The sequence below is a fragment of the Rhincodon typus genome, chromosome 1 (genome assembly GCF_021869965.1).
Source record: "Rhincodon typus isolate 14 chromosome 1, sRhiTyp1.1, whole genome shotgun sequence".
NCBI classification, from domain to species: Eukaryota; Metazoa; Chordata; class Chondrichthyes; order Orectolobiformes; family Rhincodontidae; genus Rhincodon; species Rhincodon typus.
Window position 1 is genome coordinate 177773209 of NC_063332.1, and position 19517 is coordinate 177792725.

General features: G+C 41.2%; 1 protein-coding gene across 4 annotated transcripts in view; it reads left to right on the forward strand.

Moving 5' to 3' along the window:
* slc49a3 (solute carrier family 49 member 3) overlaps positions 1–19517 on the forward strand; it is a 76708-nt gene that overhangs the window by 34771 nt on the left and 22420 nt on the right. For all 4 annotated transcript variants that reach the window (XM_048598113.1, XM_048598129.1, XM_048598126.1 and 1 more), the window contains exons 6-7: positions 7332–7448; positions 11605–11757. In XM_048598113.1, coding sequence (XP_048454070.1) covers positions 7332–7448; positions 11605–11757 — 270 coding nt within the window. The remainder of the gene's footprint in view (positions 1–7331; positions 7449–11604; positions 11758–19517) is intronic.

Sequence of the window (19517 nt, forward strand, 5' to 3'; positions counted from 1 at the left end):
ACCGCATCCCAAAACCAGTCCAGCTCGTCCCTGCCTCCCTAACCTGTTCTTCCTCCCACCTATCCCCTCCTCCCACCTCAAGCCGCACCTCCATCTCCTACCGACCAACCTCATCCCGCCCCCTTGACCTGTCCGTCCTCCCTGGACTGACCTATCCCCTTCCTAACTCCCTACCTACACTCACCTTTCCTGGCCCCATCCCCGCCTCTTCGACCGGTTTGTTTCTTCTCCACCTATCCTCTCCTCTATCCCTCTTCTATCCGCCTCCCACTCTCTCCCTATTTATTTCAAAACCCCCTTCCCCTCCCCCTTTTCTGATGAAGGGTCTAGGCCCGAAACGTCAGCCTCTCTGCTCCTATGATGCTGCTTGGCCTGCTGTGTTCATCCAGCCCTGCACCTTGTTGTCTAGGATAAAGTACATAACTACTTCAGATAATTAGCACAGGAATGACTAGTCAAATGTGTTTTAAAATGGTATCTTTTGTATAATCCCAGGAAATTTCTTGCAAATATTGACATACACACTATTCTGATTTAAGATGATGTCAGTTACCCAAAGGAAAGTAGTGCAGTCATTGGTTTTGATAGCTTACAGTAACAGAAATCCAGTCAAATCCAGAAATGCCCATGTACTTAATTGTTCTTTGGACTTTTTACCACCTAGCAGCTTCAGATTCCACCCTTGAACTCCAAGGCATGCTTTTGCAAAGTCGATGATTTCATATTAAATGCTCATTGACATGCTATCTTTTTCTGTCTTCATTTGACTGTCTGTGCCTTTTCAGTATGTGCAGTTGATGAGCATAGCACCAACTGTGATAGTCCTAAACATCAAGTTTTCAGAAATACGGTAAAACTGTACTTTGGATGCGCTTGATGGTGACTTGATGCCTATTTCACTGTTAACTGACAGAATTGGCTAAAGGAGAGCCACTGATTTGTCAGTCCTATGTTGAACTTGTCAGTATTACCATTAATCCTAGCAATAGTCAAATAACTTTGAAGTTCAAATGGGGGTGGAAGAGGGATCATTTAAATAGTTTTCAGCAATGTATTGTTCTCCTGTTTGTCATTGCAGATCTCTTTAAGGCAGTGAGCTATGGCATCACATGCGGTCCAAGATGACGTCTTTTTGTTATATTTTTTAAAAACTGTTTATATGGGAGTTTTCATGACTACTCGTCATGTCTCAAAGTGCTTTACAGAAAGGAAACATTTTGGAAATGATGTCACTGTTCTAATGTAGGAAATGCAACAGTCAAATTCTTCATAGCAAGTTGCCACAGCTAACAATGTGGTAAGCAGATGATCTGTTTGTAATGTTGTGAGGAATAAACATTTACTAAGGAGAAATCCTTCTTCGAAATAGTGCTGTGAAATCTTTACCTTAGGAAGCAATTGGGTCTTCATTTTGACTCAAAAGAGGGCCCCTCTGACAGTGAACTATTTCAACAGTATTGCAGTGGGCTGTTAGACTTGACTTTTATCATCTTGTAATCTTGGGGATTTAAACCCAGAAATTTGTGACTTTGAGGCAAGAGTTAACTACAGCTGACAGAAGTTAAATACTGTTTTGACCTGTATGGTGAACTTTTCTGGGTTGACAGCTTTGCAGCAGTTTTACTCCCAACAGAAAATTTCCTTTCAGTTCAATTGCAGGAAGCGCACAATTCCTTTCCTCATGACAGAGATAACGGAATACAAATATCAAACCTGTAATCTGAAATGTTGATGGGCCCAGTGGTGTGAAAAATAGAATTTAATCCATGGCAGTGCATGTATTTTTGATCTTGATAATTTAGAATGGTATCTGTCGAAGTCAGTGATGCACTCCCACTAGCAGCTGTGTCAAACCTGAATGTAAATGCACTGTACTATGCAGTATGCTGCTTTTAAAAAAAAAAGCAATCCAACATTACTCTGAGACAGTGGTGCATGACTGTGACTAGGCTATGAACCATCTCATGTGCATGCATAATCGGTTGGACCATGTTAGTCTTAGTCCTGCATCATTACTGTCATGCAATGCACCCTTGAGTTGTGGTCATGGCTCAGTCCATGTTATACGCGTGTAACTTAAGTAATACTGTCATTTTTTGAAAGGGTACTGGTGGTGACCAAAGACTCTGTAGGGCATTCTGCAGAATTCAGACAGCACTTCATGAAAGTGGTTAGATCTCTCCTGTCCTCATGGACTCCATGTCGGGGTAAGAACTTTTCAGATTCAGTGTAAGAGCCCCTTAACTTAAAAATATTTTCATTTTAGAGATGTTGAATTGTTAACTAAACAGGCTATTCAACACAGGAAGATGATTACTGTGATGAGAAACAAAAAGCTGGAATGTACACAAAGGTCTGGCAGAGACCTGAAATGTTATTTCTGTTTCTCACTGCAGATTCTGTGTGACCCGAATATTTCTTGTTTTCTGTTTCTTCTTGAATTCCAGCATCTACAGTCTTTTCCTTTTGTAACAGTGATGATTAGTACTGAAGCTGATGCCTGTTCAAAGCCTTTGGTTTCTTGGGCATGATTTGCTCTGAGAAATGCTTGAGCTTCCTGTTGCTTGGCTTGGTAGTTTGTGCACAGCAATCAATAGCTGCCTCTCAGCAGATTAATATTCCGCACATAGATGGGTTAGATGGAGCCAGTGTTGTTCCAGAAAGCTGTAACTGATGACCAGACACTGGGTTACAGAGATGATGTCATGAGGTTGCTTTCCACATCCCAGTTAGAGTCTTAGTTTTAAAGCACAGAAGGAGGCTGTTTGGCCTATTGTACCTGCACTATTCATCAAGTGCTTTTCTACTTTTTTCCCATTTTCCAGCCCTTGTTCCATAGCCTTGTACGCTGTGACATTTCAAATGATCATCTAAATATTGTGATGGTTGCCACATCGACTTTCCTTTCAGGTGTCCTTCACCCTGTGGGTGAAAATAGTTTTCCTTACATTCCCTCTTTACTTCCTGCCCATCATCTTAAATCTATGCCCTCTAGTTCTGATCCTTCTATTAAGGGAAAGGTTTCTTCTTATCTACTCTATCAATGACATGTACAGCGCTACAAGAGGCAATCAGGTAAACCACCCCCCCCCCCCACCCCAGCTCCCGCCTTTTCTGCTCTAAGGAAAATAACCACAGCCTATACAGTTTCCTTTCATTGCTGTAATGATCCATGCGCACACAATGCAGCTGGGTTCTGATTTGTATTCCTTAAAGAAACTGTTGCTTCCACCGTGTTCTAACACAGGATAAAATGCTCTTGATTGAGTTGCACTGTAGGGCTTTCCTGGCTGCATGCCTGCCTCCCTCCCTTCTTCTAACTGATGGTCACCTATTCCTTCACTGACCACACTTTTTTTTTTTTTTTTTGTTTTAAAACTGCGGTGTGACCACATCTAAAAGCATGCTGTCCGTGTACCTCCTGAGGCTTGCGGATGTACTGCTGTGCCTTCAGCCGGTGCTCAAACTGATCAAACCGGTGGTGGTACTTGCCAGTGTCGCCATTTGGACTGCCAGGAGCACCTTTGTTTTGCTGCATAATGAGATTGAACTCCCCTGCCTTGCATTTAGCTTTTTTTTAAAAAAAAAAAAAAAAAAAAAAAAAAATCTCTTGCCCTAAGTTTAAGCAAAGTTTAAAAAAAAATTGTAAAAGGAATGCTGGAGAAGGGGCAAGTCTGCCAGCACCTGTTGAGAGATGGAAACAGTAAATATTCTGAGTTCAGTATGACTCTTCTGAAGTGAAGAAATAATGCTATGTGACTTTTGACAGAATTAGGTGGAAGTGTCTGCGCTTGACTTTACTTGTCCCTCCAAAGTTGATGTAAAAGCATTTGGCAATTAACTGTAATCATTGACAGACACAAACCAAAAATGGATTTACAAAAAAATGAATGAGGCTAAATTAACAATCTTTGTGTTTTTGTTTTTTCTGTCATCTGACTTCTAATTTTAGTATGCAGTTGATCACAAAACAAAATGTATTTAATTTGAAATAAAAGCAGCAAGTGCTGGAGAAATTCAGCAGGGCTGGCAGTGTCATTGAAGAAAGAAACAGTTATTTTGAGTTCAACATGAACTTTTCTTCAGAACTGCCCAGTTCATGTTTCGTATCCAGTACGATTCTTCAGAGGAGTTCTGAAGACCAAGTTAACAGAAACCCACTGTTGCAAAGAAGTATGTTGCTGAAACGTTTTGTCATCCACTCAAGGGCAAATCCAAGAATGCCAAGTTTCCAACAATCACAACAGTTCAACATACAGGAAAAGATCAATGCTAATTAGTTGGGAAGTTTATTTTGACTGAGGCATTGCCATGGAAAAAAGACCTGAGAGGCAGTGCCATAGTAGTAATATTACTGGACTAATCCAGAACCACTAGGTGATATTCTGGGGATATGAGTTTGAATCCCAACATGACAGATGGTGAAATTTGAATTCAATATAATAATCCTAGAAATGACAAACACTGTCAATTGTCGTAAACACCTATTTGGTTCATTCAGGCCCTTTAGGGAAAGAACTCTGCCATCCTCACCTGGTCTGCTTCACATGTGACCTTCAGACCCACAGCAACGTGGTTGACTTTTGGCAATTAGGGATGGCCAGTAACCGTTGGCTTAGACAGTGATGCCCACATCTGTGAGAAAAGAACAGAACTCTAGGTTTCCAGTGCTTCTGGGTAACTCCAGAAAAGGCGTGAGCCTTGATCATATTTCCTTTTGTTTGTGGGACCCTGAATAGGTCCACAGAGGCCTACACCACAGGAAAAGGCCCTTCTGCACATCAAGTTTGTGCCAATCGAAAACAAAAATACTTAACTATTCTAATCCATTTTCAAGCAATTCTGAGGAAGGGTCACCGGACCTGAAACATTAACTGATTTTTGTCTTCACAGATGCTGCTAGACCTGCTAAGCTTTTCTAGCAACTTCTGATTTTGTCCCTGATTTACAGCATCTGCAGTTCTTTTGGTTCCCATTTTCAAGCACTTGGCCCGTAACCTTTGTATGCCTTGGCACCGCAAGTGCACCTTTTATAAATTATTTAAATGTTATAAAGGTTCCTGTTGCTACCACCGTTACAGGCAGAGAATCCCATCACGCTCTGAATGAAGAGAGATAACAAGGTGTAGAGCTGGATGAACACAGCAGGCCAAGCAGCATCAGAGGAGCAGGAAAGCTGACGTTTCGGGCCTAGACCCTTCTTCAGAAACTTCTCCAGCATCTGCAGTTCCTACTATCTCTGAAACGTGTTGGATGAAAATATTTTTGCTCACAATCCAACCCAGCCCCCCATAAACCTTCTTCCCCTTACCTTAAATCTATACCCTTGGTCATTGGTCCCTCCAAGAAAGGGAAAATTCCTTCCTGTCAACCCTGTCTCTGCCCCTCAACTTTGTATATCTCAATTGTGGCCCTTTGTTTTTCTTGGAGCAGAGGATACAATCTGAGTCTCCCCAGTCTCTCTCCATACCTAAAACTCTCTAAACCAGATAACGTCCTGGTAAATCTCATCTGCATCCACTTCAGTGTAACAGTATCCCTTCTATAATGTGGATTCCAGACTGCAAACAATACTGTATAAATGTAAAACAAAACTGCAGATGCCGGAGATCTGAAACAAAAATAAACTGCTAGCGAAACTCAGCAGGTCTGGCAACATCTGTGCAGAGTAAAGCAAAGTTAATGTTTTGAGTCCCATGACCCTCCGTTAGAACTGGTTCTGACCATGGCCAGTTCTAACAAAGGGTCACTGGACTCGAACATGAATTCTGTTTTTCTCTCTACTCTGTGATAATATGTTGCTTCTAACAAGTGCCGAATTAGGAGTTCAACTGAATCTCTAAAAATGCTGTTCGTGTACTTGTACTTTTCTTCATTTGAGGGATATAGGTGTCACTGGCTGCTCTAGCATTTATTGGCTATCTCCATTTGCCCTTAGGTGATGGTCTTGAGTTGCTTTTTTGAACTGCTTTAGGTACACACAGTCCTGTTGGGGGAGGAGTTCCAGGATTTTGCTCCAATGATGCTGAAGGAATGGTAATATATTTCCAAGTCAGGATGGTGCGTGACTTCAAGGGAAACTTGCAGCTGGTGGCCTTAGCATGCATTTGCTCCCTTGTCCCTTTAGATATCAGAGGTCACTTGTTTGGAAGATGCTGCTGAAGGCATTTTGGTGAGTTACTGCAGGGAATCTTGCAGATGGTACAGACAGTTACTACTGGCATCAATAATAAAGATGGTAGCTGTGGTGCCAATCAGGTAGTCATCTTAGTCCTGGAAAGCTCAAGCTTGTTGAGTTGTCAGAACTGCACTCATCTAGGTAAATGGGGAGTACTCTTATCATGCTCCTCACTTGTGCGTTGCAGATGATAGACAGAGGTTAGGAAAATGGGAGGCGAGTTACTTGCTGCAGATCTTTGCGCCTGAGCTGCTCTTGTAGTTATAGTATTTACATGGCTAATTCTGTTCATTTTCTAACTTTTTTTGTTTGTTCATCAAGTACTGGGCATTTACAGAATCACAACTAATGGTAGATGCTTTGGATGCAAGGACTGTATCTCTGGAAGAAGGTACAAGGTATTTACATTTGGAGGCAATGTGCTCTGGTTGTTAACAGTAGATACACTTTGGAGATTCAAAGTTCAAACAAATACTGAGGATGTTGGGTTATAAACAATTGTGCTTCAAACTGACTGCCAGGGTAAAATTGAACTGGGGTCTCAAGGTAACCAACCTGATGAAAATTTCTGCTTGGATACATGGCCCACCTGATTCACATTACCATCCAAATTGGCTTTTAATAGGGTTTCTAAGATATTCCTGCAAGTTCACGGACATGGTTATTCTGCCAGGATTTGGGAGCGGATGAGAAGCTGTAGACAGTAAGACATTGTGATTCACACAGGAGTGCAGATGAGAGCTTCTGTTTGGATTGGAAAGACTAAATTGAGAGGCATTAAAATAAAGCTGGAAGGGAGAAGGCTAGGAAAATGTACACTTCTGGAATTAAAAGTTTTAAGTTTAGAAAAGGAAAAGATTGAAAGTAAATCCGTGTTCTATTCTGTTTTTTTGAAGTATAAGTTGCTGCAAAAAGTGTGCAGTTGGTCATGCTTCCAGTTTGTTATAGTCAGTACCTTTAAAATGTGAAATCTTTTTGTGTAATACGTTCACTTATTTGAACTTCCAGTTGATATCTTTTTAAAAGTTATCACTGTTTATGGGATTGCACACTAGCCAGGAAGTCTGGTACTAATTTAAAGCATGCTGTACTCTTTTTGGTAATGTGAGCTTATTGACATGTTCTAACTTGTGTTTTGATTTTTAAATTGCAGTTGTTGAAGAACAAGGCGTACGTGATCCTGATGATCTGTTTTGGGGGAGGAGTTGGTGTTTTTACCTCTTTCTCTGCACTCCTACAGCAGATTGTGTGTGTCAGGGGATATTCAAATGTAAGACAATGTTTTACACTCTCCTCTTTTTCTTACCATTTTTTTCCAATTATTTTGATCAAAATATCAACTTTGTTTGGGGAATGAGAATGAATCTAGTTATTCCATTTGGGGATACGGCCATATTTTGGCGCAATCTGTTATTATGTTTTATGCACTGATTTGTTTGTGGCCTTATGAAATTAGTGCCCTTTAAGAGAAACTCAGTTTCCTGCTCTTTCTGTAGAATTTAAGGATGTTTGTTTGATGTTGAGGTGCTGCAAGCATTTTAAATTTGAAATTTCCCTTAACAAATTTAGTGTGTTGAACTGTGGGAGGAAACTAGCAGGGCAGTGAGCTCCCACACGGTTACCTCTGGCATCTCCTCAAGGTCTATTGGCCACCTCTGTTTTCTCATCTTCATGCTGCCCCTCAGCAACATCATCCAAAGGCATGTTTCTACATGTACGCTGAGACGCCCTGCTCTACCTCACCATCAGGGCTCTATCCCTCTGCTGTTTCCAAGTTAACAGGCTGCATGTGTGACAGTCAGGATTGGATGAGCACAAATTTTCTCCAACCAGATGTTAGAAAAATTGAAGCTGTTGCCTTTTTTCCCCCATGATTAAATCTATTGTGTCTACATCAACTCCATTGCTGTCCTGGCACATAACTACAGCTGGATCTGACAGTTCATAATGTCATATTTATTTATAATCTGACCAAAGACAAAATTCCTGCTACATTTGCACCATGACTATGATCATCTATTTCCATCTTTGAAATATCACCTAACTCTGTCCCTGCCTTAGCTTGAATATTGCACATGCCTTCCTTCTTGCCTTTGTTACTTTTTGGCTTGACTATTCCAATGCACTTTTTAAAAATTAACTTGTGGGACACCGGGCGTTGCTGGCTGGCCAGCATTTATTGACTGCCCTTGACCTGAATGAAATGGCTCAGCAAGCTGGATGGCAGTTGTGAATCAACCACGTTTCTAAGACTCTGAAGTCACAAGTAGGCCAGACAAAGTGAGGTGGCAGATATCCTTCCTTGAAGAACACTGGTAAGTCTTCTGGCTAGCCTCCAGCATTCTATCTATTATAGAGTCTGAAAAGAAGTAACTTGAGGTAGTTGATGCATTTTTTTAAAAAAAAAAAAAAATTCCAAAACTCATTCAATTCAGAAGGTCCCATTAGATTGGCAAATAGCATATGTAACTTCTGTTTGCAAGTTATATAAATACCTGGATGATGTATTGAAGGAATGGTTGCCAAAATTTCCTGTTGACAGGTAGGAAAATAAGCCGTGAAGAGTACATAGGAGGCAAAAAAATTAATTGTTAATAGATGATAATTTAAATAGTGGAGCTAGCTTGAGGGACCAAATGGAGCCTTGCTTATTTGTTTGTATGATCTTGACCCTCTTAGCTCTATCTTTTCCGGCTGTATTATCTTCACGTAACTAAACTTTTCTGATACTCAATCAAAGAATTCAAAGTGCTACGTATTCCCTTGCAAGTGTCCTTGAATGATGAAGAAATTGTAGGGTTGCACTATTGATTCCAAACATTGCATTGCTGATCAGGGAGAATGTCCAGAGGGCTGGTGGAAACCATCTGTTTAGAGCTAAGAAGCTAAATAAGTGCATTACATTGCTACATGTGTTCTATCGGCCACTGAGTAGTGGAAAGATGTAGAGCAACGCATTTACTTGAAAATTACAGGGAAGTGCATTATTTATAGTTTAAATGCAGATGGGGATGTTTAACAATCCTACTGCAGACAGGACAAGGGAAAGAGTTTTTTGAAGAATTTAGAATATTGTGTACAGTTTTGGTCTCCACACTTAGCAAAGGGTGTGGTAGATTTGGAGAGGGTGCTGACATGGTTTACCAGGATATTGTCTGGTTTGGAGGGTATTAGCTGTGAAGAAAGATTGAACAAATTGTTTTGTTTTCACCTTGAAGTTGGAGACTTAGGGTGGCCTGATATAATCTTGTAAATTTTTGTTCATCAGAGGTTTTTTTTCCAGGATTGAAATGTCGGTTACTAGGGGACATAGGTTTAAGGCAAAATGGTCAAAGTTTAAAGAGATGAGAGGCTTTTTTTAAACACAGAGGGTGGCAAGTACCTGGAATGCACTGCCAGAGTAGTGGAGCTGGATGCAATAGCATCGTTTAAGAGGCATCTTGACAGATATGTCAAGGGACCAGAGGAACACAGACCGTGTAGTGGCGAAAGGTTTTTAGTTTAGAAAGGCAACATGTTGGTGCAGGCTTGGTGGGCTGAAGGGCCTGTTCCTGTGCCATGCTGTTCTTCGTTTGAGCTAGAAATATTCTGTAGATAAAGAACAATGAGGAAGGTTGCATTTGATGGATCTGAGTCTCAATTATATCAATTTTGATTAGGTAAGTACACTTGAAGGCCATGATTTGATGTCATAACATCATAGAATCACAGAATTGTTATGATGCAAAAGAAGGCCATTCACCCCATCATGCCTGCATTGGCTCTTCAAACAAGCATCATTCCTAGTGCTAGTAGTCCTGCTTTCTCTTCACACCCTTTCACGTTATGTACATACAGATAATATCATGCATTTTTTTTAATGCAATGAAACATTTTACTGTCTCAACATGAGAATACATCTAAGAGGTTTGTGTATGTACTGATACACTCTTAATTGTGTTTTCCTGTGTTCTCGAAGAAAACCTATATTTTAGGTTGGAACGACGGCCCGTTTAACTACTAGGTTTCTCGGGATGAATTTTGGCTTCCAGCAGCTGATCATGTGACCAGTGACCTGGAGGGTTTTAGTTGGTCAAGTACTAGCTTGCTGCATGAAACATCTTTTATATGGTTCAGCTGGAATTCTGTGAGCAGGCTTGAATGCAAGAGTTTTGTTTTAACATGCATTGTATGTCTGAGATAACCAATCCAACATTAGAGAGATTTAGAAACAAGAGCACAGTTAAAGGACGTTAGAACTAGCTACACTTAAACACGAGTGATGCCTGTGTTGACTGGAAGTTTACAACAATGTGACAGGAGACTTGAAGGGAAAACCTTGCCAGGGGTAATCAGGAAAACCTGATACCGCCCTTTTCTGAATCTTTGGAAAAGTGCTCAGACCAAGTCGTCAATCTTCCAATTTCTGAAAGTTATCTGAATTAAAATGTTGAGGGTGTTAGTCAAGTGCATGAAGAAGGAAAGTTAAATTATGGAGGTTGATTTAAAGCAAAACACTTGTATTCATTGAATTTTTGATATCTTTAACTGACTATTTAAAATAGCTTAACTTAGTTATTGGCATTCGTGCTAATGTTAATGTAGGAAAGTTCTCAATTTAAATCATGGACATTTGTAGCTCATTCTTGTAGTAAATTACCTGGATTTTTTTATTTCTTAGCAAAAAAAATTATGAAGTTGGTAGAAATCAGTGACATCAAATGAGCAAATATTTATCAAATAAAATTAGCTTTGTTTTGTTTCTTAACTCACAGGCAATCAGGGATATAACTCTAAGGAATGAATTGGGTCGACTAGATCAAGTGTCCATGGAGTAAATTTAGAGGATAGTCATTAGTCACCACTTTGGGAATGGAATAAATATTTGTAAAATTTTTCTGTTGACTTTTTTATTTTCTTTCGTTACTCAAGTGTGAGGCCTTGGAATAATGGCTTTCCTACTTTCAGAGTATTGGTCAAAAGGAGCATTTGACCAAATAGGGGCAAAAAGAAAGTACACAGGAACTAAATACTAATCTGTTGAAGGAAAGTCCATCAAATTGTCATCTGTTTTAAACAAAATCTTGGCCATTAGTCTGCTGAACTTGAATCATTACAGATTAAAAGGGGACTACAAGACCTGTATTAATGTATAATTCTCTGAGTACAAAGTGGACGTGCTTGATGGTTGAGACTTGTGCTTGAGCCTGTACATCATACAGTTTGTTCATACTAAGAGATGAAAACTGAATTATCTGAAGATGTTAAGTGTTAGAGAATCTTGCATGAATTCTTGAAGGAGTATCTTTCCACAGAGTGGATCTCTCAAGTACAGTGATGAGATTCAGACTGAATATAATACACTCTGATTAATGTTATAATTCCTGTCTACAAGTGTAACTATTGTTTGTCATTTGTGCAGTGTAAAATCTGTTCCTCTGTTACAGACTTTTGCTGGACTCTGTGGGGCCTTGTTTATTGTATTTGGAATCTGTGGCGCATTTGTGCTTGGGATGTACGTGGACAGAACAAAGAAATTTATGGAAACCACCAAAATTAATTTTTGTTTGACCGCTTTTGCCAGTATTGCTTTTGCACTGGTAAGTATTTCTTTAATGATATCGATACACCTCATTCTCAGTGAAAAATTACAGACAGCCAACATCAAGTGTCTCTGATCTTACCATTATCATTTCTAGATTATTTAATGAAACTAACTGGCAGAGGTCAGCTTGCTTGCACTGACAAAGGTATGTGAAGGAATAGACAGCAAATACCAGCTTAGGCATTGGAAAGACCCTGGATTTAAAAACGGTAGTCAGATGGAGTCTGAGTCAGTGTAGGTCAGCCGTTACTGATGTGATCAGAAGGTGGGGTTTCATGTAGGAGAGGATACAAACATTTGAGTTTTGGATGATATGAAGATTGGGAAGCTAGGCAGAAAATTACTGGATTAATCAAGTCTGAAAGTAACAATAATTTTTTTTTTTTTCCCCCCCAATCACCCTGTTCAGAGATGTTATTATACATCTCCTGGAGGGACTTGAACTCGGGCCTCCTGGCTCAAAGGTATGGATACTACAATGCGCTAAAAGATCCTTGCAAGTGACGATGGGATGCATCAGATTTTAATGGCTGCTAGAGATAGAAGTATTCGATTTGAATGATTTATTGTCCTGTGTATCTAATTACAGTGAGAAGTTTTGTTTGAGCAGTACAGGCCGATCATAGTAAGCAAGGACATGCAGATCATAGGGTGGATAAAAAATAGAGGCATGCAAGTTGCATCTCGCAGGGCATGTGCTACGCAAGATCAATATAAGCAAGATCAGCATTATTTGAGGGTAGAGAGTCCATTCATCAGTCTAATAATAGCAGGGAAGAAGCTGCTCTTGAACCTGCTAGTGTGTGTGTTCAAGCTTCTGTATCTTTTGCCTGATGGTAGAGGTTGGAGGAGAGCATTGTCACGGTGCGATTGACCTGTCATGATGTTGGCAACCTTTCCACAGCAATGAGTCGTGTAAGTGGAGTCCATTGATGAAAGGTTGGCTTCCATGATGGTCTGGGCTATGCACCCGACTTTCTGCAGTTTGTTATGGTCCTGGGCAGATCCGTTATTGTACAAGGCCGTTATGTACCCGGACAGTGTGTTTTCTAAGGTGCATCTGTAAAAGATGGTGAGGGACCTTGTGGACATGCTGAATTTCCTGAGCTGCCTGAGGAAAAAGTGGTGTTGTTGTGCTTTCTTGCCTGTTGCATCTATGTGGGAAGTCCAAGACTTGTTGGTTAGTAGGCAGTCTTTGTGATGGTAATGACCTCAAATAGGTCACCACGTTAGCAAAGTTTTGTTTAGATGATGTCTGCTGTCACCTGCAATGGCACATGAGGCTAACCTGGAAACACTCCTATGTCAACACGTTAATGATGTCACATGTCAAGGCTGTGCTGCACATATTCAGAAGAGAGAGGTATTAGAACGAGGTTAAATGGGGGAAGGTGAGGAGAGAGTGAGGACATGGGTTGAGGACAGGGAGGGGGAGCTGAAGACGTAGAAATAAAGAAAGTAGGAGCAAGCATAATTTATTCAGCGATAGTAGGAACTGCAGATGCTGGAGAATCTGAGATAACAAGGTTTAGAGCTGGATGAACACAGGCCGAGCAGCATCGGAGGAGCAGGAAACCTGAAGGGTCTAGGCCCGAAACGTCAGCTTTCCTGCTCTGCCTGCTGTGTTCAACCAGCTCTACACCTTGTTATCTCATAATTTATTCAGCCCTTTGAGCTTGCTCTGCCATTCAGTGTGGTCATAGCTCATCATCCAGATCAGTTCCCTCATGTTTCCCCTGTGGCCTTTAATCCCTTTTAACCAGAAGAACTAAACCTAACTCCTCCTTGTAAACACTTAGTATTTTAGTCTCAACCACTAACTGTGGCAGAGAATGCAAGGGCTGAACACACTGGGTGAAGAAATGTCTCCTCATCTCCGTTCTAAATGGCCTACCTCATATCTTTAGTCTGTGAATCTTAACTTAAATGCAAGTATCCTTCTTGCATTTAAGTTATCTCATCCTGTTGGAATTTTTTGTTTCTGAGATCCTTCCCCTGATTCTTGTAAACAATAGTGAATATAATCCTTAAATACAGATCCAGTCTCTCCATATGTCAGTCCTGCTATCCCAGGAATCTGTCTGGTAAACCTTTGCAGTTGCTCCGTAACCAGAGCGTTCTTCCTCGCACCAAAACTGCCCACAGTACTCCAGGTATGGTCTCACCAAGGCCCTCTACAAATGCAGCAGGGCATTCATGCTGCTTTTCTGGAATCATCTTGTTACAAAGGCCATCACAGCATTTACTTTCTGCTTGCTGCACGGACATGCTTATTTCAGCAACTGGTGTACAAGGACATTCTTGTCTTGTTGCACATTCCCCTCTCACTTTACAACTACTCAGATGATATGCCTTCCTGTTTTTGTGACCAAGGTGCATAACTTCACACTTATTCATGTTCTACCCATCTGCTAGGCATTAGCGAGCATACTTGTCCAAATCACACTGAGGCATCTATGTATTCTTCTCTGTTCACCTTCCAACCCAGTTTTGTGTCGTCACCAGACTGAGAGATATTACATTTAGTTCCCAATTGTAAATCAAAGCCATACTGTGAATAGCTGGCGTCCAAGCACTGATCCCTATGGTACTGTGTTAGTCATTGCATGCCACTCAGAACAAGACCTGTTTATTCCTACTCTGTTTCCTGTTGCCAACCAGTTCTCTATCCATGTCAGTACACTACTCCCAATCCTATGTGCTTTAATTCCACTGATTGTCCCATATCAAGTATACCAATTTCGTCTTCAAAATTCCAGTAGATTTGTCAAGTGTGGTCTAATTTGTAAATTCTTGCTACCTCTGTCTGATCCTGTCACTGTTTTCCAAGTACTCTTCTATTAAATCTTTTATAATGGACTCTAGCAGTTCCCTACTGCAGGTGTCAGTCTAACCAGTCTATAAGACCAAAACATCATTAGAAATAGGAACATGAGGGGCCATTCAGCCCATTGAACCTGCACTACCAATCAATCGGATCATGGATGATCCAATAATTCTCATGACAAGTTTCCTGCATTTTCCCTGAACCCTTGATTTCTCCTACTGATCAAGAATCTGTCTGTCTGAGCCTTAAATATACACAAAGACTCTGCCACAGACAGCTGTGGAGGCAAGGTCTTCCAAAGACGCTGAACCCTCTGACAGAAGAAATTCCTCCTCATCTGAGTCTTAAGTTTGTTCCCCTTTATTCTGACCATACACCTTTTCTGTCCCTAGACTCCTATGAAGAGGAACATCCCCTCAGTGATTATCCTGTCAAGCCCATTAAGAATCCAATTTGTTTTGGTGAGATCGCCTCTCATTCCTGGATTCATACAGCACAGAAAAGGCCCATCGAGTCTTCACCGACATAACCACCATTAAAAGTGTGTTAATGCTGGTTTCCTGAAGTTGTCCCATATCCTGGAATGTTATGGTATTTGAATTACTCATCCAAATATTTTTTAAAGGTTGTAAGGTTTCCAGCATCCATTACTATTCCAGGTTCCCACTACCCGCTGAGTGAAAAAGTTTTTCTCCTCCAAATCCCCTGTGAATCTCCTGCTCCTTACCTTTAAAACTACTTTATCTTGTGATTGACCCCTCAACCAAGAGGAACAGCTACTTTCTATTCACCCTGCCTATATCCCTCAATCAAACATTTGCCCTCTGTCTTCTCAGCTCTAAAGAAAACAATCCAAGCCTATCTAGTCTGTACTTATAGCTTAATTTCTCCTTTCCAGGCAACATCCTGGTGAGCCTCCTCTCTACCCCCTTGTGTTCTCACATCCTTTCTGTAGTGAGGTGACCAGAAATGCACATCATACTTCGATCCTATTCACATGCAGTGCTGACTTGAGGGGTCTGTGACTAATAACCCCAAGATCTAAGCGACCCAGTGTCCTGCCATTCATCAAGTACTCCGTCATCTTGTTTCTTCTTCTAAAGTGCATTACCTTGCACTTATCAGGGTTAAATATGCTCTGCCACTGGTCCACCCATCTGACAAATGCATCTATATCTTCCTGTAACCTACAACCATCATCTTCACTATTAACCACTCCACCAATCGATGTCATATGCAAATTTGTTTAATTTTCCTCTCTCATTTTCATCAATATTATTTATGTATATAATAAACAAGAAGGGTCCCAGTGCTGATCCTTTTGACACATTGCTGGACACTGACCTCCAGTCACTCGGCCTTCTACCACTACCCTTTGTGTCTTATGACTCTGCCAGTTTGTGATCCATCTTGCCAAGTTTCTCTCCATTCCATGTGCTTTAAACTCCTCAATCAGTCTCCCTTGTGGTACCTTGTCAAAAGCTTTGCTAAAATCCATATAAACTACATCAACTGAACTTAGCTCATCCACACACTTGATAACACTTAGTTTCATTTCAGCTATAGGAAAACTTCTGAAATGAATTATTAGGAATACAATCAGTAGTTACATGGAAAAAGGTGTGTAGATTAGGAAGAGTTATCATGGATTTCTAAAGAGGAAAATGTGTTTAACTCATTTGCAGGAGTGCTTTGAAGAGGTAACAGAAAGACTTTGTCAGAGGGCAATCGCACCTAACAATTTGGTTCAATTTTTCGAGGAGCTGATCAGGTAGGTAGATGAAGGTAGTGCAGTTGATGTACTTTATATGGATTTCAGCAAAACCTTTGACAAGGTCCCACATGGAAAGGAATAAAGCAAAAGCACATGTGATCCAGGTTAACTTGGCAAATTTGGATCCAGATTTGATTAGTGACTGGAGGGTGGTGGTAGAAGCCTGTTTGTGTGACTGGAGCCTGATGTTCAGATGTATACCACAGGCTTAGCACTGGGTCACTTATTAAAAACATAAAACAGTACAGCACAGTACAGGCCCTTCAGCCCATGATGTTGTGCCAACCTATTATTCCTGTTAAGATCAATCTACCCTGCATACCCTACATTTTACTATCCTCCATGTGCCTATCCAAGAGTCGCTTAAAAGTCTCTAGTATCTGACTCCACTACCACTGCCAGCAGCACATTCCACACGCCCACTACTCTGTGTGAAGAACCTACTTCTGACGTCTCCCCTATACCTTCCTCCCATCACCTTAAAATTACGCCCCCTCATAATAGTCATTTCCACCCTGGGAAAAAGTCTCTGACTATCCACTCTCTCTATGCCTCTCATCATCTTGTACACCTCCTATCAAGTCACCTCTCATCCTCCTTCGCTCCAATGAAAAAAACCCTACCTTCCTCAACCTTTCCTCATAAGACCTGCCCTTCAGACCAGGCAGCATCCTGGTAAATCTCCTCTGCACCCTCTCTAAAGCTTCCACATCTTTCCCATAATGAGGTGACCAGAACTGAACACAATATTCCAAGTGTGGTCTAACCAGAGTTTTATAGAGCTGCAGCATAACCTCACGGCTCTTAAACTCAATTGCCCTGCCAATGAAAGCCAACACGCCATATGCTTTCTTTACAACCCTATCAACTTGGGTCACAACTTTGAGGGATCTATGGATGTCGACCCCAAGGTCTGTCTGTTCCTCCACACTGCCGAGAATCCTGCCATTAACCCTGTATTCTGCATTCAAATTCGACCTTCCAAAATGAATCACTTTACACTTTTTTCTGGGTTGAATCCCATCTGCACTTCTTTGCCGAGCTCTGCATCCTGTCAGTGTCCCGTTACAACCTACAACAGCCTTCCATGCTGTCCACAACTCCTCCAACCTTCTGTAGGATATATATAAATGATAAAGAACAAAATGTAGGGGGCTGATGAGCAGTTTTGTGGATGACAAGATGATGGGTGCTTGACAGTGAGGAAGATGTTCAGTTTGGATGGGCAAATGGAATTTAATCCTGATAAAAAGTGAGTTGACGCCCTTTGGATGAAGGAGCAAGGCAAGAGAATGTTTAATCAATGGCAGAATACAAGGTGTCATACAGTACAGAAGGTGACTTTTGGCCCATTGAGTTGGCACCAACAAAAAACTAACCTAAATCTACATTAAGTTCCACTTTCCAGCACTTAGCCTAAAGCCTTGAATGTTGCAACATTTCAAAAGGGTCAAATGACCCTTAAGTGGGGTAGGAGGTTTGCAGGTGATACGAAGATCAGTGGAGTTGTATCATCATCGTAAGATCGATATCTAACAACGACGAGTCCAAATACAGAAGTGAGAGAGAGGGCTTGTTGATGTGGTACAACGAGAATAACCCCTCTCTCAAAACTGAAGAATGATCATTGAGTTCAGAAAGAAAGAAGGGGAGCATGCCCCCATCTATATCAACTGAGGTTGAGACCGTCAAGTTCCTTGGAGTGGTGATAATCAACAGCCTGTCTGGGACTTGCCATGTAGATGCGATGGTCAAGGAGGCACAACAACGCCTCTTTCTCGGGTGGTTCAGGAAATTTAACATGTCCCTAAGGTTCTTCGACTTCAACAGATGCACCATTGAAAGCATACTGTCCGGGTGCGTAACGGCCTGGTATGGCAACTTCTATTTGCAGGACTGTAAGAAACTACAGAAGATTATCTATCGCCCAGACCATCACAGAAGCCAAGCTTCCATCCATAGACTTCGTTTATAAGGCTTATTGCTGCGGAAAGGCTGCCAACATCATCAAAGACCCATCACACCCCAGTAATAATCTCTTCCAAACTCTCTTGTCAGACAGAAGATACAGAAGCCAGAGCGCGCACATGAGCAGATTCAGGAACAGCTTCTTCCTGGTCAGTATTAGACTGATGAATGGATTCTCTAGCCTCAAATAATGCTGATCTTGCTAACATTAATCTCACCTCGTGCACGCCCTGTGCAATATAACATGTTTGCTTCTAAGTCTTGCTTACTATGATCTGCCTGTACTACTCATAAACAAAGTTTTTCACTGTACTCTGGTACATGTGTCAATAAATGAGTTGTGGATAGTATAGGAGGTTGTCAAAGGACATAGCAGGATATAGATTAGTTGCAGATATGGGCGGAGAAATGGCAGATGGAGTTTAATCCAGATAAGTTTGAGGTGCTGCACTTTGGGAGATCAAATGTTAAGGAAAAGTATACAGTTAATGGCAGGACCCTGAACAGCATTGATGTACGGAGGGATCTTGGGGTTCAAGTCCATAGCTCCCTGAAAGTGGCCATGCAAGTAGATAGGGTGGAGTGGCATGCTTGCCTTTATTGGTTGGGGAACTGAGTACAACAGTCAGGATGTCATGTTGCAGCTTTATAAGACTTTGGTTAGGCCACACTAAAGAGTATTACATTCAATTCTGGTCGCCACATTACACAAAGGATGTGGAGGCTTAGAGGTTTACAGAATGCTGCCTGGATTAGAGGATATGAGCTATAAGGAGAGGCTAGAAAAACTCAGGTTGTTTTTTCTGGAGCCGTGGAGGCTGAGGGGAGATTTGATCAAAGTCTATAAAATTATGAAATGCATAGATAGGTTTGACAGTCAGAATCCTTTTTCCCAGAGTTGAAATGCCTAATGCTAGGGGTCATGCATTTAAGGTGAGAGGGGGAAAGTTCAAAGGAGAAACGAGGGGTGAGTTTTTTTTAAACAGAGTGTGGTAGGAGTCTGGACTGCACTGCCAGGGATGATGGTGAAAGCAGATATGGGAGGGACATAGAACATAGAACATTACTACGCAGTACAGGCCCTTCGGCCCTCGATGTTGCGCCGACCTGTGAAACCAATCTGAAGCCTATCTAACCTACACTATTCCATTATCATCCATATGTTTATCCAATGACCATTTAAATG